General features: G+C 37.2%; 2 protein-coding genes across 2 annotated transcripts; both read left to right on the forward strand.

Annotated features, from left to right (window-relative positions):
* Positions 1-295: 295 nt before the first annotated feature.
* LOC112141119 (myosin-binding protein C, slow-type) lies at positions 296-12439 on the forward strand (the record flags this gene model as incomplete). Its single annotated transcript, XM_024264173.1, has 17 exons — positions 296-462; positions 550-715; positions 786-892; positions 967-1103; positions 1263-1422; positions 1499-1603; positions 1687-1875; positions 2412-2546; positions 3032-3199; positions 3338-3426; positions 3503-3698; positions 4334-4473; positions 4564-4723; positions 5741-5877; positions 6032-6218; positions 8562-8604; positions 11700-12439. Coding segments are annotated over 16 exons (2263 nt in total), but the record flags the coding sequence as incomplete, so codon positions are not given.
* Positions 12440-13281: 842 nt separating this feature from the next.
* Positions 13282-23171, forward strand: LOC112141120 (cholinephosphotransferase 1). Its single transcript, XM_024264174.2, has 8 exons — positions 13282-13761; positions 15903-16050; positions 16132-16273; positions 16523-16607; positions 17033-17164; positions 17236-17394; positions 17479-17604; positions 21960-23171. The coding sequence occupies exons 1-8, from the start codon at positions 13522-13524 to the stop codon at positions 22074-22076; spliced, it is 1149 nt and encodes a 382-aa protein (XP_024119942.1). The 5' UTR covers positions 13282-13521; the 3' UTR covers positions 22077-23171.
* The last annotated feature ends 1701 nt before the right edge of the window (positions 23172-24872 follow it).

Raw genomic sequence — 24872 nt, forward strand, 5'->3', positions numbered from 1 at the left:
GTGAGGTGTCTGAGGAAGGCGCTCACATCAAATGGTAAATTAAGCATTTAAAAAACATTTTTATTTTTATTTTAAAACCCTCCTAAATTATCAGTTCCGACAGAAACCACAGATGTACTTGTTCATGCATAAATAAAAATTAACTACTGAAAGTTCATATGAAACCTAAGAATATAAAACAATAACTTTTTATTATGAACTGCTATGAATAATCCTACTTTATAATCATTATTTCTAATGGTAAGTGAATGGCCAAAATACAGTGACTACTAATGACTTAAAAATGTTCCTTTAGGTTGAAGAACGGTGTTGAGGTCCCAACAGGAGTGCGGTCCAGATACCGAGTTAAGAGTGAAGGAACCAAACACTATTTGGTGATTGATGATGCCTCCAGAGAAGACACAGGGACGTACTCTGTAATGGCCACCGGGGGCGTGTCAGAGGCTCATGTTCAAGTTGAATGTAAGAAGTTTTCTGCTTTTTATAATAGTGTTTTTTAGCATTAGTTTCTGTATGTGTTAAGTGTTTTGTCTTTTTCTACTGATTTAGTGAAACCACTTAAGGTGTACCAGGACTTGCAGGATATAACAGTGAAGCTTGGACAACCCCTTAAGCTACATTGTGAGATCTACCCGGGAAATGTCCCTGGCCGTTGGTACAGGAATGGACAGCTCATCCAGCCCAGCGATCGCATTAATATCATACACAGAGCCAAGTAAGGAACAACTCGTTGATGATACATTGCTATTATGCTAAGAATAAGTAACTTTGTTCCTGTTTTTTAGGGTTCACCGACTGGAAATTGAAACCAGTTCACTTCACGATGCAGGAGATTACACGTTTGTACCAGAGGGGTACTCACAGAGTCTATCTGCCAAAGTTCACATCATTGGTACGAAATGAAAACATTTCAAGATTCATTTCTTTATGCTTGCTGGTGTTCAATACATTTTTTTGGGGCTTCAGACCCTCCAAAAGTACATTTGGAAAGCTTGAACCTACCAGACAACACAGTTACGGTCGTGGCAGGAAACAAACTTCGCTTAGAGGTTCCCATCAGTGGAGAGCCAGCACCCAGAGTGGTGTGGATGAAGGGAGAAAGGGTGAGCTTTCATTTCATCTCATTTTCTGTAACAACACTGCATTTACTGTAATTATCATTAGTCTTTTAATTATACAGTAAATAGCTAAATAAAAAACAAGTAGCAAGAAGTCGCCTGAAAAAAGCAAAAAACATAAATATCATGTTTGTTTTGTTCCAGGTCATTCTTGACTCGGGCCATCGTGTCCGAGCTGAAACATATGGCGACCAGACGAGCCTCACGATTGAGGTCACTGAGCGTGAGGACACGGGCAACTACAAAATGGTTTTGCAGAACGAGGCCGGTGAGGCTACAGCCAGTGTCAAAATCAAGGTTGTCGGTAAGAAAAAAAAGAGAAAGATATCCAAAATTCCCCCCAACAGACTTTGAAGTTAAACAAAACGTGTTGCTTGCAGACATTCCTGATCCTCCGGATGCACCCTTGGTACCAGAGGTGGGAGGTGATTGGTGTTCCATGACTTGGGAACCACCAAAATACGATGGAGGTTCACCAATATTAGGTAAGCAATGCATCCTGCTTGTTACCAATACTTAATAGCATGTCCTGGTGTTAAATAACAAGCTTTGTGGGAATTCCCTAAAGGATATTTCATTGAGAGAAAAAAGAAACAGAGCTCCAGATGGATGAGACTGAACTTTGACCTGATCAAAGAAACTTCGTTTGAACCCAAAAAAATGATTGAAGGAGTGCCATATGAAGTGCGAATCTTTGCCGTCAATGCCATTGGAGTATCTAAACCCAGTGAGCCATCCAAAGCTTTTACTCCTCTTGGTGAGTGACCCTTGTGTCTCATCAATGTAAACATTGACCTCGGGGATTCTAGTGCCAACGTGGTGTCCAGGAAAGATTAATACGCCCTTACATAAGGTGAATGTTTACCCAGCGATCCTTTCATAACAATGGATAAACGATCAGAGTGCTTGAATGAAAAAACATGTGAGACCTGCCCTTGGGTACCGCAGCAACACAGTTCCCAAGCATTCTGACTGACCTCCACTGGACACACAAAAGCTTTTGAAGATATTACATACGTCTTTATAACGGCAGCCAGATCAGCTGAGGATTAGAGGTTTAGGAGATCAGACCTGTCAGAGAGTTCTAGAGGAGTTAAATATGATTCAGGGCACAAGAATAGACAGCAAAGGGAGGGACTGATGAGATCAGACATGGAGACTAAAAGCATACCACTCAGAGAAACAGACACACATGTGCATGACAGCAAAAAAGAGATTATTCTAATCCATGCCCATTGTTGGAAATAGATGTTGCAACAATGACCTGACCTCAAAAGATTTATCTCACTTTAGCTGTGACCAGTGAGCCAACAATGCTGGTGGTGGACGATGTCACAGACAACACAGTGACCGTAAAGTGGCGCCCGCCTGAAACCATAGGAGCCGCTGGATTGGATGGATATTTGGTGGAGTATTGCATTGAAGGAAGTGAGTCCAACTGAACTTTATATCGAATAAATAACATCTACATTAGCATTTTAAGTGTAAAAGTCTTGGATATCTATCATTCTTTATAATTTGATCAAAAGTGGGAATTTATTTCCTTCCCGGAATTTTGTGAGTTTTTGTATTGACTTCAGAAAATTTAAAATTAGTTATTAGCAGTTTTTGCGCAAAGTCAATACTAATTCATACAATGCATGTGTCTGCTTTATCAGTTAGTAAAACAGAGAAATGTAAATTAAAATGTAAAAAAATTTGAAAATTTTGGAATCAAAACTATATTTTTGATCAAATCTGTAAAATCTTTTTTATTTAAACATTTTTGTCTTTATGATTTTTTTTAATATGTGTTCCTTAAATAATTGAAAACTAGGAAATTGGATTAAAAATGATATAAAAAAGATATTTTGATGTCTGTCTCAATGCACTTAAGTAATTTTTCATCCAATTTTTGCCCTTATTCCACACAGGCAATGACTGGAAAGTTTCCAACAAAGAACTAACAGAGAAAACCAAGTACACCATTACAGGACTAACTCCGGAGAGTAAAATTTTAGTTCGAGTCAGAGCCATCAATAAAGCTGGAGCCAGTCCTCCACGGACTCTGCAACATGCAGTGCTGGTCAAGGAGGTTGTTGGTAAGCCTAATTATGGGTTTCATTTTTTTGTTTTTTAATCCTTTGTTTCATGTAATTTGCAAGCTAAGCACAAGGTGGACAACAAGATAGCAAGGGAGATTTATAAATATGTAAGGTAGTGGTATGGTCATTTCACAGAACCACCCAAGATCCGGGTACCAAGACACCTGAAACAAACATACACTCGCAAAGTTGGAGAAGCAGTCAACCTGGTGGTTCCTTTCCAGGTAAATTCCTCCTTCCAACAGAAAGAAAAAAATCTCTAAGCGCGTATTTTACTCACGTTGCTCCATTTGTATAAAGGGCAAACCGAGGCCCAAGGTCACTTGGATGAAAGAAGGCCAAGCCATTGAACCTTCGCATGTTAGCATTCGCAACACAGACTGTGACAGCATCATCTTCATTCGTAAAGCAGAGCGGACTCATTCTGGGAAGTATGACATGACAGTGCAAGTGGAAAATCATGTGGACTCAGCCATTATTGACATACAGATTGTAGGTAAGTGAACCCACAAAGGCAATAACATTTTTTAAATAAAACAAATGAATTGGTTGAGTCTGAATTCCCTCCATAACTACTAAAAAACTATATAGTGCAGAACTAAATAGTGCTCTGGATTTTTAAAGTAATTCGGTCACGATGCTCACTATTTTTCTTTTGTTTTTCTAAACACCGGATATGATGTCACTGATTTCGCGAAGTGAAAATCGAATGAATAGGAAACTTTCACTGCGTTTATTTAGGACTTCACTGTGTTCTGATGATGAAAATGTGGATGGTTTATTAAAAAATTACATTTAAACATGTGTTTTTGTTCAAAATTGGTCAACCACAATGCATTGTGGTCTATATTCGCTAATCTAGTGAGCATTGATGCACGCTAGTTTTTCGCAAAGACTTCTGGGAAATTTCTAGTGCATTCGATTTTGGAATTAATAGATTTGGACAGCACTAGAAAATGGTGAACACACTATATAGTGCACTATATAGTGATTGGGGGGGAATTTGGACACAACCATTATTTTTACTTTAACCGCTTTATCCTGTTCTTGGTAATTCCGTTCAAAAATGATTCATTCTGTCCAGCTATGTTGGAATTTAGGCATTAATTTGAGATTTTCTTAAATGCTTAGATTTACCAGGACCCCCTCAGAGTGTAACTATTGAAGACATATGGGGAAGAAATGTAGCTTTGGTCTGGACTCCACCAAAAGACAATGGAAATGCTCCAATAACAGGCTACACTATTCAAAAAGCAGACAAGAAGACAATGGTAAAATGACACATTTCAGTGTTTATAAAGTTTGACAATCAACTACGTCTTTCCCGTCAATATAACGCATATTTCAACTCTCCTTTTCAGGAATGGTACACATGTATTGAGCATTACCATCGCACCTGTATTACCATCACAGACCTGGTGGTTGGAAACGAGTACTACTTCAGGATCTTCTCTGAGAATATGTGCGGTCTCAGCGAAAATGCTACTCAAACCAAAAAGAGTGCACTCATTGCCAAAGAAGGTACAATAGTGTCAATAGTGTAAGAGAACAGAATGTTATTTTGATACATGCTTAATATATAAATGTGAAACTAATAAATATGGCTGTAATGATGATAGTAATACGAGAGGTGGATATCCCATGTGTTCAAGGAAGCAGATTGAAAGAGAGGCTTATAGATTGGGAGCAGGTTCAAGGTGTGTTATCATGGTGTTGATGGAAAGAGGAACAGAGTAGAAGTAATATTTTTTCAGAAAAGGAATAAGCAAGTTGAGAACATCTTGTACAGAAGTTATAATATATAAGAGATCAGAGCTCAACAAGCTGTGTAGAGGGCAGATGGACATAATAGGATGGTTGTGTGTAGGATGACCCTGGTGATGAGTAAGATGAAGAGGACAAGGGCAGAGCAGAGGACCAAGTGGTGGAAGCCGAAAAAAATGCTGTGTGGCTGTTAGGGAGGAGATAAAACAGATCTTTGGAGATCAGGAGGTTCTCTAAGATGACTGGAGAGCTACAATTAAGGAGATCAGAATGACTGAAAAGACTGAAGAAGACTAACGAAGAGTGAAAGTGGTGTTGATCTGCTTTGAAAACGAGAGAATAAAGAAGAACCTCAAATAATATTTTTCAACTTCTTAATGTATGTACCATGTAGCCACAACAGTTGAGTTCCTTTTATTTGTTTTGACCTAAATGACAAATCATTAACTTTTAAATTGTTCTGTGTTAAGAAGTGTCAAAGCAAGAAACAATTTTATAAGTGAAGTGTTATATACAGTGCTGACAACATTTTTTAACAGATTCTATCTTAAAGGTCCTGTCAGTGATCGTTTCCACCCTTAAGTGAGTCTGACTCTTTTTCAATCTCACTGGGTTAGGTGTATGACTGACAGACCCTTAAAAAGAGAGGTCTCAGTCCCAGGAGACGATAAATAAAAACATTGTCTTTTCCTCATCACAAAGGGTACTCCCCACATGATACCGCTCAGTGCCAGTATCATGCGCAACCCCATTCCTTTACCCTTAACCCCACAGGTTTGCAGGTGAAAATCCCAGAGTACAGTGACCACGACTTCAAGGAGCCGCCCAAGTTCACACAGCCACTCATCAATACTTTTGCCATCGCCGGCTACAACGCCACTCTGAACTGTAGTGTCCGTGCCAACCCAAGGGTAGGTGGTGCAGTAGCAAGTAAAAGAAGTTGTTACCTATTGTGGTTTATACACCTGGCTGAAGGACTTTTGGTTATTTGCAGATATATAATTTCTAAAAATTACAGGTTAGCCATAAGATCAAATATACTAAGACATGTCTATCTATCGGCAGCCTAAAGTAATCTGGATGAAGAACAAAATAGCCATCATTGATGACCCTCGCTACCGCATGTTTAGCAACCAAGGTGTCTGTACTTTGGAAATCCGGAAGCCCAGCCCTTACGATGGCGGCCTGTACACTTGTAAGGCCGTCAACGATTTGGGAGAAGCCCAAGTTGACTGCAAGCTGGAGATCAAAGGTTAGTGTGGACCAGGAGGTGATCTGGGTAAGCCATCTAGGATACCTCTGTGGGTCTGGTTTCTCAAATGTTTCTTCTTAATCTTTACCCTAATTCAGAAACTGTAAATGTCTCAAAATATAGTTTTAACCCTAAAAGCAAAATGAAAAACATTCACTCTGATGATGACAATCAGAGCTTACATTTTGGGGAACCAACTCAAAATGAGGTGTGTGGGGTTTGAATCGTGTGTTTCAGTCCACCCAATGGATCATACGGGGAGTAAGCATGTAAGTATTAGAATCAGGATGCATCAGGCATTTCAAAGTTTCATGTCATTTCGTAAAAATTTGGTATGTTATGCATATTCAATACATTACTCAAAACTATTGTTAAAGGAAGCAATTACACATTAGTTTGGATTTTTGTCCAATTTTACTTTTATTGCTTCAGGTTGTGCACTTTTTTTTAGGATGCAGGAACATAGACATAGGAAATATTTATCATTTCATTGCTATAGGACTTTATGGATTTCACTATTGTGCTAAATTTATATAGTAAATATTTTTCTTTAATTTTATATCTTGGAAAAAAGGAAGCAAATGTTATATTTTAAACTGATTTAATCAGATTGCCTTTTTTAAAAATCACTGTACTGTTCCTAGTACAAGATGAGTCTCAGTGGAAATATACCAACACCGTCAGAAATACAATTTATCCAAATATAAAGCCAGAATAGCTTTTTTTTAGGCAACACTGTAGTGAAAAGAAGTTTAGTGATGATGAACTTACCACCTTTTGTAATACTACGTTCACACCAGGCATGTGACTAGCGTTCAAGAGAGCGCTAAACATGTATTCTTGAGCACGCTTTCAGCATATGATGTTCACATTGGACAAATTAGGAGATTCTTCTTTTTTTCTTTTCACTACCACATGTCGCCCATCTACTGTTGAAAGAGGCTTGATGTGAAATGTCGAAATGGTCCAAATCTCGCAAATTTTGCTACAGGCTTTTTCTTTCACAGCTCTATTCCAATATATGAAAGATTTAATGTCCTAATTCCATCCGGGCACCATTATTATTTTTTTTGTCCTTTATCAATTTTCCAACGGTTGCCGTCAGTAATACGTCACTACCATTGATTGTATAATCAGTGGACATATCAACCCCTTCCCTCTTGTGTGCCAAATAGGAAGTATCTGCTGGTTCCAAGAAAGTCAAAATCCCATAGAGTTCTATTGAGAAATAGACATTTTTTCTCAGTTTATTTCTCAGAATAACAATTCTTGCTTTGATACATTTTTCTTAGCATCATATTGTTTCTTTATCTCAAGTTATTGACTGACCAATCAGATCCCTCAGTAAAAGCATGTGGTGTCCGCTGGCCCCACCTCAGGCATCAGTAGTGGGGGGTGTGGACTTAAAAACAAGTTCATTTATGATAGACAACAGTAGCTCCTCTAAAAACTCAAACCGACTTGGACCAGTCACTATTGGTGGGTTACAAAATGGCGGTAGATGACCAGGAAGTGATGGAGAAGGCTCTGGCCTGATTTTGCAAGTGCCAGAGGTAAGGCATTTTCTATGGGTGATATCAAGATCTTGATATGTCCATTAAAATAATATACGTCAATGGTAACTACCAAAACCGAGTCCCTAAATGATTAAAGTTCCATCTGGTTTAACTTTCAAAGTGCGTTCAATGGTTTTGGATTTTGTACATAGAGCTCGAAAACAGTTGTAGAAACTTGCGTAGCTACTAGTGAACACGAAAATTTTGAATGCGGAAGAGCGAAACACGCATTTACAAAGACTTTTCAATAAAAGTGGTCGCTTGAACACTTGTTGTTGGGGGCGGTGTGGACGTAGCTTTAGACTCAGATCATCCTGACAAAAAACTAAACAATATATAAAAACACAGCTGCTTGGGTTAATTTATTTCACTAATAAAAAAGTATTATTTTTCTGTTATAATTCATCTTTGTGTTAATCCCTGCCTAACTATCAAAGATGTTTTAACAAGTGAACATCTGGTGCCATCAGTTAAAAAAAAAAAAAAAAACGACATAAAATTAAAAACAATGGTTTAACATTTATCTGTGTGTCATGGAAATATAATCCCACACTACTCCAAGCAAGCATTTCCCTTGTGTTGCGACATGTCCTTCCATTTTATTGGTCACAGCCTATATCCTCTGCACACATCTGTGATGTTCTAGTTGTTTCCATCTTGAACTATTATCCCACAGATGTCCTGAAATGCAGCACTTAACTCCTCATATAGAGTTCAGTAACCATTTTCCCTGGTGCACACATATAACTCCATGTTGTGTTAACCCCTCTTCTCTTCTCTCCCCCAGTCCAAACTCAAGAATTGTGAATGTATGTTCTCATATAAATAAGGTAAGCTTTCATATGGTTCCGGCATATGAAGCTTATGTCATTCATTATGCATCTTTCAGCCAGCTTGTGTAACCTTGCTGTCCTTTTTGGTTGGAGATATTAGCAGCTGATGTTTCAATAAAAGCAAGACCCCAATGTGAGACAGTTCATAATTGCATGAAAGCATCTGCCAGCTAGCATCCCTTCTCTTAATTGCTTAGTGCAGTGAAATTGTGTGACCTCAATGACTGTAACTTGTGACACATATGCAAGGTGAGTAAAATATTTTTTACATTTTTAGTACTTTTGAGACGTGACCCCAAAAATCTCCAGTGGAACATGGGATGTGTGTGCTGCATTCAATTTATTCTTGGAAATCAGAACTACAGAAGAACTACTAAGTTTACTGTTTATTCTGATTTGAGTTTTTCAGATAGTACTAGTATACTGTTGAAGCTAATGTCTCACAAAACCCTCCTTGTAACAATGGCTCTCCGTGTTTCCCACTTCTTTTGCTCTAGCAGTTAGCACTAAAATCTTTAGGGAAATGAACTTCTGAAACTCAGTAGTGCTGGGCGATATGACGATACATATCGTGTAGGCGATAGAAAAGTGTCTATCGTCCCATTTCTCTTCTATCATTTATATCATCTATCATTACATCGTTATATATCCCAATTTAATCAATTATTACTACAGGTGTGCCAAAATGTTGATGATGCAAAATATTGCGACATTTAGTCCTGCGATTGATTCTTGATAGGTTTTCACCAATATTTGATCTTTTATTTTTCTTTGAAGAGACTATAAAACGTTACATTTGTCATCCTTTGGAGGTACATAGGGGGCGCATTTCAAGACTGGCTGTCGCGAGCGCCAATGTGCCTGGCAGCTACTTGACTTATTGAATTTTTGTTCTGTTGTTAACAAAAATGTTGTACTAAGTAGTGGAACTGCTGTTCATGTTTACTATTGTTAACATTGAATTTTACAGATAATTCAAATACATCTGGTGTCAGAGGCATAGTATTACTGATTGCAGCAATTTTGCACAAAATGTGTTTATTATTTGTGTCACAAAATAAGACACAAGTTGTTTATTATGATATATTAAAACACATTTTCCCAAAAAATATGTGCTCTTCTATATAACGTGAGTTATTAGAGATGATTTTTTACAAACTATCGCAGTGTCGCGATATCACCGATATCGTGAGACATGTATTGTGTATTGTATCGTATTGTGAGGTACCCAGTGATTCCCAGCCCTAATTATTACACCAAATATATCATTAAATAGCCCAAGACACTTGTATAGGTATTGCTTTGTCAGTGTGTACACAAAAAATGTATACAAGTGAAGACAAACTAAAAAGAGATTCTTTGCAAAGAAACTCTGTCTTAAGGGTTTACAATGTAAAGCTGCTTTACGTTCATTGATTTGCTCTTATGCAGGTTTTACGACATGCTTTGCATAACTTAACATGAGTGCAGACAGCTTCAAGTTGTTTCCCCGGAGTTGAAATGGACAGATACACCAATGCAGGCAGCCCAAGAAGAAGTACATTCAGTACGTCTGTGATTTGGTTGCATTTTGGATTTAATTTGTCTGACGATGATAAGATAGCTATACAAAAATACTAGGAGGCTATTCCCACACCGATGCTAACACAATATTCTTTCTCTCACTCAAGGAAAGACCACAAAAATGAACATATGAGATTTCAAAAATAGGAGATAACCCAAGCTGCGGAATAGGGCTGTAACTAGAATCCAATCACTCGGATACTCGCGTTCTGCTCCAAAAAATTCGAGAACAAATATTTGCGACATCCAAGATTGCTGATTCGCGATGTTTATAAATATAGTAAAATGTAGTAAAATATCATATAATAAAATATTTATTGCACTGAAATGCAGAATAATGTTGGATTTTAATTTATGAACTAAAACAAAGCCGAATGTGCAGCGCTCATAGACATAGACAGCAAAACTGTCCCCGGAAGTAAACAAATCTTCTAAATTATGGGTCACGTAAGCTTCCTGTTTTCAAAGTAAAACTAGCGAGTGCTTTTAAAGAATTAGCTTTAACATCAGAGCTTTAGCTCCAGTGTTTTTTTTTTTTTGGTTTTGTCATGATAACTCTTTAACAGTAACGTAATTAACATAATTCCAGCGGAATTTTGTGCAAAAATGTGTTTTTCTACTCAGAAACTTTAAACTGTTTTGCACTTTACAAAATATTTTTCATGAAGAGTAATTCTTTTACTAATTCAATTTAAATACGTTTGGTTTTTGAAACAAATGTGATGGCTGCTGTATATCAGCCACATCTGTTCTCATTTGATTTATTTTGCTGCATTAAAATGTTTGTCTCAAACTACTTAATTATCTATAACCCAAAATAGTCTGAAAAGTAAGCAATGATATTTTTGTCAGAGCATAACTGAAAATATACTTTGTCGTATATTGTGATATATATATATATATATATATATATATCGTTATTGTGAAATAGAATACATATTGTGATATACCACTTTTTCCATAACACCCAGCTCTAAAACCAGTTGACAAGATTAGTCTTTTATAAAATGACTATTTTGTATACAGATTATCCTTTAAAAAATGTACACAAAGTTTAAACATAATCCAAATAATCATTTCAACACAATTCATAAATCCAAATTTTATGATTCCAAGATATTTAGAATCAATTAAATATATTTGCATGTGCTATTTTTGTAATGATACGCATGTTACCTGGATAAATGCACGTGACTGTAGATTCTTTATTCCTATCATGTGCTACATTATCTGCTAGGTAGATCACACATGCATAACTTATTTGGTCCTTTCTGGTACTTGTGAAATCTTTGCACATTGTGTCATTAGCAGTTTCTTGATCTCCACTTCTTTATTAAAAAACAATGAAGTTTATGTTGAAAACTAACAGCAAAAATGATTTTGTTGGAGTGGGAAAAACGGATTCATACTCTGTTTTCTTTCAGCTCATTTCTTGTCCAGCTGGTTACAACTCAAATTTACAGCTTCTTCCTTTTCTCCTTCTAGACTCAACCTTGATTTAAAAAGTTTTTGTTTTTTTTTTTCCACAGGAGGCTTTACCTTCTACGAGCTCATGCAACGTGGAGTACCTCTCCACCTGATTGATAAGTACATGAACGAGTCGAAGATTGTCGAGGAGGAGAAGTGAAAGTGAACGATGAGAAACTTTGTGTAAATGACCAGCTTTTCACACCTTCTGGACTCAGCTAGTGAAGGGTGGAATACTGGATGTGGTAGAGGGCGGATTGATCTGTGGTTTGGCTTGTTGAGTTCAGCTTTTGATCTTTGTTACCACAGAAAAGCCTTCTTTCCTCCTTGGACACACCGCTATGTTTTGTTGTTGTTTTTTTTGTTTTTTTAAAAGATCAATTTTAATGTGCGCTATTAGTGCTTTGGTTGTAGTATTACTAAGAACATGTGCGTAAAGAGAAAAAAAAAATACTTATGGATGCAAAATAATACATTGTGCAAATGAAAACACACCTGCAGTATTTGCTAGACTTTTTGAAAATATTTGAAAGTAGTGACAATTTTCTGCTGGTATCTTGAACATGGAAGGAGGTTAAAAAAAAACAATAAATAAACAGTCTTGTTTGGTTTCCTTTATGCTGCTTACAAACCTTGACTTGAGTCATAGTTGATGAAAGTAAATCTGATTTACAGTCAATATTCTGCATGTAAGTATTGATTCTAAATTCATGGTAAACTGAAGTTTGATCAATTCATTCACATGTGCATGCTGTCACCTTTGTAATTATGACTTTCGAATTAAAAGAAGCTTCAATTTAAACGCATCAGACTCCATTTCTTCCCATTTAAGTCAGGGGGGTCAAACTCAATCACACAGGGGGCCAAAATCCAAAACACACCTCACGTCGCGGGCCGAACATGTATTGAACACACTAAAATGAAACTTTAAAACTTTTAAAACATAACTATTTAACATTACTATTATTCCAGAATAAATCCGTATTTTACTCTCCGTAAAAATATATTTTGTCAAAATTATACAAGTTAGAAATAAGCGCAAGATAACATTGGGCAAATAATAACAATAAAATAAAATGATCTAGAGGGCCGGATATAACTACCTGGAGGGCCGGATCCGGCCCCTGGGCCTTGACTTCTGACACGTGTTCTAGAACAAAAAAAAGAAAGGTTAAATTACACTCATAATTAAATTAATAAGTTTCACCTTGTCCAGTTAAATCATTAACATTATATCTTTAGATATACAAAAAAGTATAAATTAAATTGAATGGTGAACTTGTGATTTAAAATATTACTAAAAAATAATATTCAAAATTATATATATATATATATATATATATATATAGGATTTAAACTCTTATCGAATATTCCATTAATCAAATATTATTTAAATGACTTTTTTTTTTTACTAAGCCGTTAAAGAAAATACGTAAAAAGAAGCAAATATCAAAATGTTCGTAACTTTTTACAGTTGTAAACTAGCTAGCTAGCTAATGTTATTCTAGCTTAAATTAGCGCTAAATTAAGATAGCTTTCATTTATGTTACTGCTCCGCGTCCGTACATTCGAGAACGATTTTTCTAACATTTACGGATTAGCTCACTTGCATTTTAATTCAAATTTCCCGGTACACACAATCACACGTCATTTCTTCCTTCTTTCCTTCCTGTCGGGGCTCACCTCGAACAGAAACAGACTAGCTCAGATCTTGGTTCCGCTGGAGAAATGGCCTCGTCTTCTCGCCCTGCCAGGAATCCCAAATGAGATCCAACATTTTCGGAATCGGCCGAGGGAATATTTAGCTTTTTCCGAGCCACGCCCAGGACTACCGGGGAGTTTGTTTCGTGACTTTGGAGTTGTGACGAGGTTGGGGGGTAAATAATGCCACACTCCTTGTGGCTCGATCCGCTGTCACCCGCACAACTCAAGCGCCTGGAGGAGCATAAATACAGCGCCTCCGGTCGCTCGCTGTTCGAGCCGCCGTGCCAGATTTTCTGGAACTGGCTCGTCCAACAAATCCCGACATGGATCGCCCCGAACACACTGACGATTGTCGGGCTGTTGGTCAATGTAGTTTCAACAGTCATACTAGTATGCTATTGTCCCACGGCGACAGAAGAGGTGAGTAAAGTGACCTTGGACAAAGTTTCTACACCGGGAGCGTGATTATGTGTTCCTTCTGCAGCACAGAATCAAAACCGTCCTCCATTTAAAAATCGTCGAATTTACGATAAATCGCTGCAGGTACACTCCAACCGCTTAAATGACAACATATGAAACATAAAATCGATTTATTTGACTCTATTAAATAATTCGGCATACATTTGAGACTCGTAAAACTCTTATTTAATGAAATATTTGAACTAAATCTGCTATAGGAATGCAGTCATGCTAGCTCATCGGTGATGTGTTCACGGAAAATCGAAAATTAGTCAACTGTGAGCATTTTGTAAACTTTATATCAAAAAGTGAGATTTATATTGTTTGATTTGGTCTCATAAAACTTCATATATTGCTGCTGAAGCTATAACAGTGTAGGATGTACATAAAGACAGTAAATGCAACATTACATGCCTTGAATGGGGTAACTGAAGACTTGACCTGTGATCCAGTAAACCTGCAGTAAATGAGCATGTGGGGTTTATCAGATGTCCACCTTTGTCCAGTCTTAACTGTCAGAGCTATGCAGCAAACTATTGGATTACACAATTGTGAAACAGTTCTGGGATTGTTCAATGCTAAAGTGTTGTGCAATCTGTGCACTATCTATTATATGTATTTGAAAGCCTATCAGAATCCATATATAGTTTAGTCAAATAACCCGTGTAATACATTTATAATTCATTTCCATACTTTTTTATAGTGCTGGAAAAAGAATTATATATCAATATATATATATATATATATATATTATTTTATATCACGATAACAATATATATCATGATATATGTATATTTTCAGTCATTCTTGGAAAAAATACTTTTTTTCTGACTTTATTTTTCTCAAAAAAGAAAAAAAACACAAAATTTCAGCAATAAAAACAACTAAACGATACAAGAGAAATAGCACGATACACTTTTTTTTATCGCCATAGCACTACTTAGCTCAGTGGCCTTGTGGTAGAGTGTCCGCCCTGTGATTGGAAGGTCGTGGGTTCAAATCCCGGCCGAGTCATACCAAAGACTCTAAAAATGGGACCCAGTGCCTCTCTGCTTGGCACTCAGCACTAAGGTGTTGGACTGGGGGGTTAGACCACCAAATGGTTCCTGAGCGCGGCTGTGTCTGCAGCTCACCGCTCCCCCAGGGGATGGGTCAAATGCGGAGAACAAATTTCACACACCTAGGTGCGTGACAAATAGTGAGACTCTAACTTTAACTTTAACTTTGTTGCACCAATTTCAAGAAAATAGTGCTATAATCTTGATTAAAATTATCATCTGTCTCTTATCTTCTAAAATATGACATAATCTGTCCTTCAGACTGTCTAAGTCAGGGTTCTCAAACTCAATTTACCATGGAGCCACTGAAGGCAGAGTCTGGCTATGGCAGGGTTGTATGGGGCTCCGTTTGTGCCAAAATTAAGTTTTTGCATTTACTCTATATCTTTGTTCCATTGACTATGTCTACTGAGCAAGTTTATTAAACATTTGTTCATGTCTATGTACTAATGAGCAATATCTTCTGCGTGTCATGAGAAACAACAGGAGCTAACAACGCTAGCAACTGTTGCTAAGGACATTTCTGATGACCAGATCCAACGACAAAAGCAAATGCAAAGTTTTAAGCATAAAACAACTGCAAAATATCGACTTGGGGGCCGCAAATGGCCCGCGGGCCGCCAGTTTGAGACCCCTAATCTAAGACCCAATCCGAATTCTTCCCTTCTCCCTTCCCCTCCATTTATACCTCCAAACGGAGAGTTATGAAAAAATAGTGTCTCGTATTTTGGACGTCATTTTTGTTCGATGACGTCATCAATAGTCGCCGGTCTGCTAGCTTTAGCGCAGAGCTTCCAGTTCCCTTTCTTGAGGTAGATAACTGCAGTCCTAACTGGATTATTGACAAATTCCTGTCCATTATCTGAGATTAGTCTCTGCTTCAGTGTTTTTAGAGTCAATGACCTTTAGCTTAATGTGATTTGGGTCACCCAAATGTATCAATTTTCATTTAAACAGAAGCTTCTCACTTTTCTAACTCATCAGATCTGCAAAAACACATCATTTAGTAGACGTTTTATCCTCACTCTCTTTCCTCCTCCTCAGGCTCCAGCATGGGCCTTCATCCTGTCTGCTCTGGGTCTCTTCATCTACCAATCTCTGGATGCTATTGATGGGAAGCAGGCCAGGAGAACAAACAGCAGCTCTGCTCTCGGCGAGCTCTTTGACCACGGCTGTGATGCCGTCTCCACAGGTGCTGCCACCGCATTGTTTTGCTTATTGGTGTACCCAATCGGTCCTGTTATTAAAACTGTTCCTAATATGGATTGTGCAGTGTTCGTTGCCGTGGGAACGTGTATTTCCTGTGGAATCGGAAACCTCCCGAACTGGATGTTCTTCTGCGGTTTCATCGGGATGTTTATGTTCTTCTGTGCCCACTGGCAAACCTACGTCTCTGGAACCCTTCGATTCGGGCTGTAAGTGTAAACACACTTTTATTTTCCTTCCTTTTAGAAAACCGACACTCGAAAGGGATAAATAGTTAAGGTTCAAATCCCCCAGCCTGGATTTGAACCGGGGCCTTCTTGCTGTGAGGCAAGAGCGCTAACCACTGCGCCACCGTGCAGCCCTTGAGTCTATTTTCTCCCCATAGTGTGGATGAGAGTCTTAAATCATTTTTCATCTCTCCTGATTGAACGCTAGTTTCTCTTGTGTTCCTCACACAGGGTCGACGTCACTGAGGTGCAGTTTGCCATCATGATCATGTACCTAATGTCGGCCTTTGGAGGCGTGAGCCTTTGGGACACCACGGTAACGGAGAACCCGCACCTCCTGTCCACTCACTCTGTCTACACCGGGACATTTTCATTTCACCTAACAAACAAACGTCTAACACAATAATTCCCACATTTTTTTATCTTTTTATTTATTATTTTTTGTTCCTAGTCATTAAATAGAAACTTGTGTTTTACTTTTACTCTGCTGCCTTTGGAAGCTTGACTTAACATCACATGAGAGAGAAGTGAGAAGGTAAATATTGGCAGTTAACGCCATGGCAACAGGTCATCAATCGGACATGATCCGGCTCAAAAAGCTGATTATGTCGCCTGCATTTTGTTTTTTTTGTTTTTTTTGCTATGCCCTCCCATCTCGCTCGGCATGCTGCAGCTCCCATGATGCTTCTTCACGGAGGCTTTGTTCCACCCATTTAATGTGACCCTCCTGTGTTTCCGTAGCTGCCTGTTTTAGGACTGAAGCTATACGTCTTCCCCATCATGGGAATCACCGGCGGTGCCCTGTACTCCTGCTACAACTATTTCTACGTCATTTTGAATGGAGGTGTTGGGAAGAACGGCTCCACCGTTGCTGTAAGTTGCGTTGAATTTCTTTTATTTAAAACAAAAAAAAGAAACAGTTGTTAATCGGTGCTGCTGTTTAGGACACCAGCGTGCTGACGCCAGGTCTGCACATCGGCCTCATCCTCACGCTGGCCTTCATCATTTTCAAGAAGTCCTCCAGTCATCTGTTTGAACACCACCCCTGTCTGTACCTGCTGGCTTTCGGCATGGTCATCTCCAAGATCTCCAACAAGCTTGTGGTATGATTATTTATCCTTATTTGACGGGTACGTTTCGATCCCAGCGTTAAATTAAATTCTTAGCCTCGTGTTTCTCATCTGCAGATAGCCCACATGACCAAGAGCGAGCTGCACCTCCCAGATACGGCCTTCATCGGGCCCGGCCTCCTCTTCCTCAACCAGTACTTCAACAGCTTCATCGATGAATACATAGTGCTCTGGATCGCCATGGTCAGTGATGGACAAATACCTCAAATCAGAACAGTTTTTTTATTTTAGTTGATAAAAAATTAACAAATTAATCGCAATTGGAAAAAATTAATAGCGATTAATCGCTTTTTTTTGTCTCAGTATTTGCCAACCACTTATCTGCGAATAATCCCAAAATAAAATCCCACATGAAATTTTACTTTTAGAACATTTGTTTTTAATTACTGCTGTCAATCGATTACAAAAAGGAAAAAAATCAGATTAATCGCACTTTCTGTTGGGACTAATCGCGATTGATCCGATTTTTACCATGTAAAATTTATTTGTACAATATGACATCAAATAATCAGATTGAATCAGTTTTTTTAGAGTTTGTTTATTTTAGTAGATTAAAAAAAAAAAATTACTAATTAATCGCAAACTGGAAAAAATTAATCGCGATTAATTGCTTTTTTTTTGTTTAGGAATTGCCGACCACTTATTATCTGCGAATAATCCCAATATGAAATCCCACATGAAATTCTACCTTTAGAACATTTGTTTTTAATTACTGCTGTCAATCGATTACAAAAAGAAAAAAAATTGATTAATCGCACTTTTGTGTTAGGATTAATCGCGATTAATCGCAATGTTTTACCAGGTAAAATTTATTTGTACAATATGGCATCAAATAATCAGATTTTTGTGAAAAAGTGATCTAAAACAAAAAAATAGCAAAAAATAAAGTACTGTAAAACTGATTGAATATTTATTTGTTTTGTAAGTGATCATGGGATAAGCAGAATAATACCTGCGGGGGGTTAAACCACTTACAAAGTGCAGACAAAGCTGCACTTTGTGAAAATGTGAAACACGATGATTTTTATCACATTTTTTGCTCTCTGACCGCCTAAGGACTAGTGCTGCCACAAACGATTATTTTAATAGTTGACTAATCACCGATCATTTTTTTCCGATTAGTCGACTAATCGGGTCACGTGCAAACTGGATGTAAAGCACACATCTTATCCATGATTAACTTTAGACTAACTAAAAATTAGATATATAGCATTATCTGTGATAATGCTAATGTGTGAATGCTGTAAGATGAATTTGACTGCTGAAGATGCTAAAATTGATAGCTAAAATCACTGAAGCTAAAGGCCAGCTAAAATATTAGTTGCATGCCAAATTAACCTAAAACACAAAAAAATAATCTAAATTAGACAAAATAGCTAGCATGCAGCAGAAACATTAGCTAAAATCCAAATTAGAACTAAAAACTGAAAAAAGACTAAATTAGACAAAATAGCTAGCATGTAGCTGAAATATTAGCTAAACTCCAAATTAGCCTAAAAAACTGAAAAATACTAAATTAGGCAATTAGGCTAGCGTGCAGCAGAAATATTAGCCAAAATCCAAATTAGCCTAAAAACTGAAAAAAGACAAAATTAGGCAAAATAGCTAGCATGCAGCTGAAATATTAGTTGAACTCCAAAATTGCCTAAAAAACAAAAAAAATCCTAAATTAGCCAAATAGGCTAGCATGCAGCGGAAATATTAGCTAAAATCCAAATTAGCCTAAAAACTGAAAAAATACTAAATTAGACAAAATGGATAGAATAATGGCATTATAACTTCCATCTTTACTACACTCTGACTCCATATAATATGATGTAACGACTAATCGACTTTTAAATTAGTCATCAACTATTTTATAAGTCGATTAGTCGACTAATCGTGGCACCCCTTCTAAGAACAGGTCCTGTTCGAAAACTGCTTCACCTAGACAGCTCAAACCTGGATTTAATTCTGCTTTAGATAGTAAAGAATAAATCAAACACAGTTTCTGATTTGGGAAAGCTTTATTTGGTTTGTGAAAATGTGAAACAGGATGATTTTATCGCCTAAGAACAGGACCTGAACTGTGGGAAAAACGCTACAAAATCATTCGGTTACAGAAATGTTACATTAATTACTTTTCAGTCAGTAAATTTGGGAGATATTTCTTCACATCTTTATGATGAGAGCGTTTTTTTTCCTCATAAATCATTTGCATGCCTCAGGATGTTTTCAGTTTCAGACGAGTTTCCCGGTAAACACCCCGAGGCGTCAAAGGTTGTCTCTTCGGAAATCATAAAAGTGTCATTTACTGCTAACAACCTGTCGCACAACCAAATACAAACTTTAAAAGGCTGTGGAAGAAAGATCAGACCATTTCACAAAATAAAAGCCTCTCAGCTCCATGAGAACTCCGAGCTCCACCCTTCTTTCTAATCAATCAGACTTTGGCTGACAGCACTATTTCTTCTGAGTTATCTTGGGATAATCCTTTATTTGACTCATGCTCTCTTAAAGGCTCCGTTGTTTTCTTATAACTTTGCATTTTTTTTAACCACAAACATATTTAAAACATGTAACTGTTTTTAAGAGTTTCCAGGTTTAAGTAACAAAATAAAAGCTCTGCTGTTCCAATATTTATCCTCCACCGCCTCAGTAAATGTAAACTGATACTGTTGTTAACTAATGTTTGATGTAGTAAAAACTGACGCGGACCGTCATAGATTTTGTTTTAATGAACTAGTTCAACAGGTTTTTCTCGAAACACAAACTAACCGAAAACTGGAGTAAATTGACCTCAAACTGAAAAATCCTTCACAAAAGCGCAAAACTTTATCGAAATTCTAGAAATTGAAAAAAAAAAAACACAATTTTGTAATCACACTGTTTCCATAAATCATAATTATGTGAATAAAAACAAACCAACTCACGCGATAAGTCATTCCAAAACACATCATCGGATGTGAACAATACTTGGATTTACTGCAGATACATTCACATTTCATTATCATCTATCAAAGGAGACGTCGGCGTTTTATTCGGCAAGCTACGTTATAACTGTTCATGAACTGAGTGATGCTGTAGGACTTCTTGTGGCGCCCTAAGCTAAGCATGGTATCCAATCGTTGGTCATGTGACTTATTCAATTCGAAAAAAGTGTTTCTATTGCAGTTTTGCGAAATATTTAATTTCAGATAACTCCTCAAAAAACATCTCCTGTAAGCCCAAAAACACCGGTTGTCTCTTAGCGGTTGTTTCCTCTAACAACCGCTGGAGGGCGCTGCATCTGAGTATCAGTATTTGCTTCTGACAGCAGCAGAAGAAGAAGAAGAAGCGTCGTCCAAGAAAACATGGAAGAGAATCTGATTGTTTTTCCTGCTAAACTTTGATATTTTTCTTATACAGATCAAAAAAATGAGTATTTTTGTGTGTATTTATTTTTTTAGCTACGCTAAGCTTGGTGGATTTGTTCTGAAACGTCACACTTTTCTCCCAAAAGTGCGACTTAAAGTGCAGAGCAACGTATATATGGTTTTCTTCTTCTTGATTAGAATTTTTTTTGCTCTTGCGACTTATTACCTGGAGGGCCAGATTCGGCCCCAGGGCCTTGACTCTGACACGTGGTTTAAAGGGTAACCAAACCCTAAATCAACTTTTTTGGGCTGTTGATCTCTATAAATGGGGCTTTAAAATTGCCGTCTGTTGATCATTGTCATATTTTTGACAAATTAAGAAAAACTTGTTTAATTCCTGAAAATATAGCCAAAAACTTCCAGTATGTTGCCCCCTACAGGTTGAATCGAGGTATTACATGTGAATTTTGTGATTGGTTCCACCTAATTTTAGAAGTCCCACATCATGATCTGCAGTTCCACTAATGACAAAAGTCATGTTCCCCATTCCCACCCCTCTGACTGGATTTTCAAATTCCGGCTGTGGGCGGAGTCAAACTCCAACTTCCCTGTTTGGTTACCCTTTAAAGACCAATTCTGATGAAAATTGTTGCATTTCTCTAAAGAAAATTAATCTCAAAATTGGATTTCTGAGTATTTCTTTATTTAAATTGATGTGAATTGGAAGCAGACAAAGAAAAAGACTTTATTGGTGATGTAGGCGGGCCAGAAGCTCCTTGCTCCGCCCCCCTCGCTATTTTCCTCATCCTAAGATGGCATCAAAACTGTACAGCTGGAGAGCTCCGATATTGCTCACTATTTTATGTTAGGTTTGGGGGCTGTAAGCTAGTGGGAGAGTGTAAACAGAGAGCTCTCACAATGTGGAGGGGAAGAGGGGCGGGGTTGCTACGTCAAGAATCCCGCCCACAACTCGGATGTGAATTTCTTACGAACTACTGCCACTCTGCAGAAAATATGTCCTAGAAAATTACTTTTTTTTGTAAAATTTTGGTTAAAATTGTCATTATAATAATTAAAATAATTCAAAAGATGATGTTTGCATGTTTTGTAAGCATGATTGTGCAGAAATAAATCAAATCTAAGAAAATTATTTTTAACTATTTTTTTATTTTTTATTTTTTTTGTTTTTTTTTTTGTGCTCAGGTGCTCTCTCTCGTGGATCTGACTCGCTACTGCACAGGTCTGTGCCTCCAGATTGCCGCCCACCTGCGCATCCGAGTCTTCAGCATCACGCCGCCGAGCAGCGCGCACCGAGACTGACGCTTTGCCCGGCGGGAGGAGGCGGGAGGAGACGCGGATCTCTCCCCGCTCCTAAAAGCAGACGATGCAGAGAAACCCTCGACCCCGAGCCTCGACGACGTCACCACTTTAAACTAAAACAGCAAAGAAATCGACTAAACCAAAAAAAAAAAATTACAACCAAAGTTGTTTCACAAATCTAATTTAAAGAAATTTTTACTTTTAAATTTGTGTTTTGGTCACTCCCTGCTTTTAACTTCAAAGCCAAAATGTTTTTCTTAAATATGATTTTCATTGTTCCTTTTAATGCAATCTGACGATAATCAGGGATTTAAAAATCAGTTTAATTCAAATAACTACCAATGAAGTGTGTGGTGTGAAACGGCTCCTCCAGGGGTCAGGGGTCACGTGTTCATGCTGAAGATGACGACAGGTCCTCTCTTAAGGCCACTCCCACTAACACCACTCCAGTTGTCAAAGTTGATCTCTTCATTCCTCCCATTTGACCACCCTGTAAACGTAGAACTCTCACCTCAGCGTGGCCTTTGGAGCGCCGTCGGCTGATGAAGCATCGACACCGCCTCGTTCTGCTTCCTCTCTTCTTCTCCCTAAAGGGCTAATTGAGCGTGATTGTACATAAACGAACTAAAGACGCCTTAAATATTTTTGTTGTAATTACTGTTGAACTTGTGAATATTTAAAGCAGGACTGTGTGTGTTTTTGTATGTTTGTTATACCAGATACAGCAATAGTTAAAACTACTTTCTTTCTTTCTTTCTTGCCTGCCTTTCATCTTTTTCGTTTTTTGGGTTATTGATTTTTAAAGTCAATAATTATTTAATAGAATTCTTTGGGAGCTAAAGGGACTTTTCTGTAGGGTTAGCGAACGTTCTTCCTTTTAAAATCTTGCAATCTTTCAGCTTTTTACACACTACTGAGGTGCTCGTCCTCTACTGTTCGTTTTGCATCATTTCTGGATTGACGGTGGAACTATGCATCAGAATGTACAAAAAGGAAACTTCAAACTTCTTCATCTGGTTGGTAAAAAACCTGCAAACATATTTCCATTAATGGATGTGAGTAAAAAAGATTGTAATAAAGACTATTTTTCATCCATTTTTCTGGTGGTGTCATCCATTGGGGTCAAAAAATATGGAATTTATTTATTTAAAATAATAAAATCTTGAAAAATAAATTAACTAAAGCAGGGTGTCAAACTCAGTCGTACAAGGGGGAAAAAATCCAAAGCACACCTTAGGATAAACATTTATTGGACACAAACTAGATATTATGTTATGAACTAGATATTTAGTTGATAGCTGAAAATGCTAAAGCTGGTAGCCAGCTAAAATATTAGCTAAATGTTAAAGTAGCATAAAAAAATCATAGGTTAGCCAAAACAGCTAGCATGAAGCTAAAAAAATAGCTAAACTTCAAAATATTCCCAAAAAACAAAAAGACTAAATTAGCAAGAACAGCTAGCATGTAAATATTAGCCTAACCACAAAACAGCTAGCATGTAGCTAAAAAAATAGCTAAACTTCAAAATATTCCCAAAAAACAAAAAGACTAAATTAGCAAGAACAGCTAGCGTGTAAATATTAGCCTAACCACAAAACAGCTAGCATGTAGCTAAAATATCTTCAAAACAGCCTAAAAAAAACGTTAAAAAAAAGAAAACCCTAAATTATCCCAAACAGCCATCGTGTAGCTGAAATATTAGCTTAACTCCAAAACAGCCTAAAAAGAAAAAACTTTAAAAGCCTAAATTAGCTAAAACAGCTAGCATGTGAATATTAGCCTAACTCCAAAACAGCCTAAAAACTTTAAAAGAAAAGCCTAAATTAGCTAAAACAGCTAGCTGAAACATTAGCTAAACTCCAAAATAGCCTAAAAAAATTGTAGAAAATGAAACTTAGTCTAAGAAGCTAGCAGAATGCCCATTTAAAAAAAATTAAAACCATTTCTTTTTAACATAAATAGGAATAATAAAAAGGAAGGACAGGTCAATTTAATTAAATTCTGCCTCAAACATATTAATCTAGTTGTATATAGAAATTAATAAATGTATTCATTGATTATCTATTACACTCCTAATTAGGACACCTGATAAACACGGTCCTTTGGATTATGAAGTAATATTATACAATCATTTGAGCAGTAAGGTTGTCATAACTCGATGAGAATAAGGAACAGATACATTCTCAAATGCACAACTTGTTTCTCACTTTCATTTCTTGAAATCACAGTGCACTGAACCTCTTTAGCCTCATAAAGTCATGTGCAATGATTTTCAACACTTGGATCTGGCTGTAAGAGAGTATCAGAATCCACCCATTCATTTTTCAATCCAGTTTAATGCCTTTCAGGGTCACTGGGATGCTGGAGCCTATCCTATTAAAATTATGTAAAGATTTAACATAGTCACACTTTGTAAAACACCTAAAAATGTATCATTATGACCATTTTTTAGACATATTATTATTGTGTTCTTTTAGATTCCAGAACTGTGTGTCAACTGAAGAAAAATCTTTTGGGCACATGTGTCAAAGTCAAGGCCCGGGGGCTGGATACGGCCCTCCAGATCAAATTTATTTTAATCTTATTATTGGCCGAAGTTATCTTTCGCTTATTTCTAACTTGTAGAATTTTGACAAAATATATAATTTATGGAGAGTAAAATATTGAAAGTCATTTAAGGTTGAGGTTGATTTATTCTGGAATAATATTCCTGCCTTTTTATCATTCATGTTAAAAAGTCATGGTTTTAAAGTAAAAAAAATGGCATTATGCTAGCTTTTTGGACTAATTAGGCAC

This window comes from Oryzias melastigma, unplaced genomic scaffold (genome assembly GCF_002922805.2).
Source record: "Oryzias melastigma strain HK-1 unplaced genomic scaffold, ASM292280v2 sc00503, whole genome shotgun sequence".
NCBI classification, from domain to species: domain Eukaryota; kingdom Metazoa; phylum Chordata; class Actinopteri; order Beloniformes; family Adrianichthyidae; genus Oryzias; species Oryzias melastigma.

Coding starts and splice junctions, on each gene's coding strand:
- LOC112141120 (XM_024264174.2), top strand. CDS start 13,522: ATGCCACACTCCTTGTGGCTCGATCCGCTGTCACCCGCACAACTCAAG. Junction 16,274..16,522: donor GGAACCCTTCGATTCGGGCT/GTAAGTGTAAAC, acceptor TTCCTCACACAG/GGTCGACGTCACTGAGGTGC. Junction 16,608..17,032: donor TGAGCCTTTGGGACACCACG/GTAACGGAGAAC, acceptor GTGTTTCCGTAG/CTGCCTGTTTTAGGACTGAA.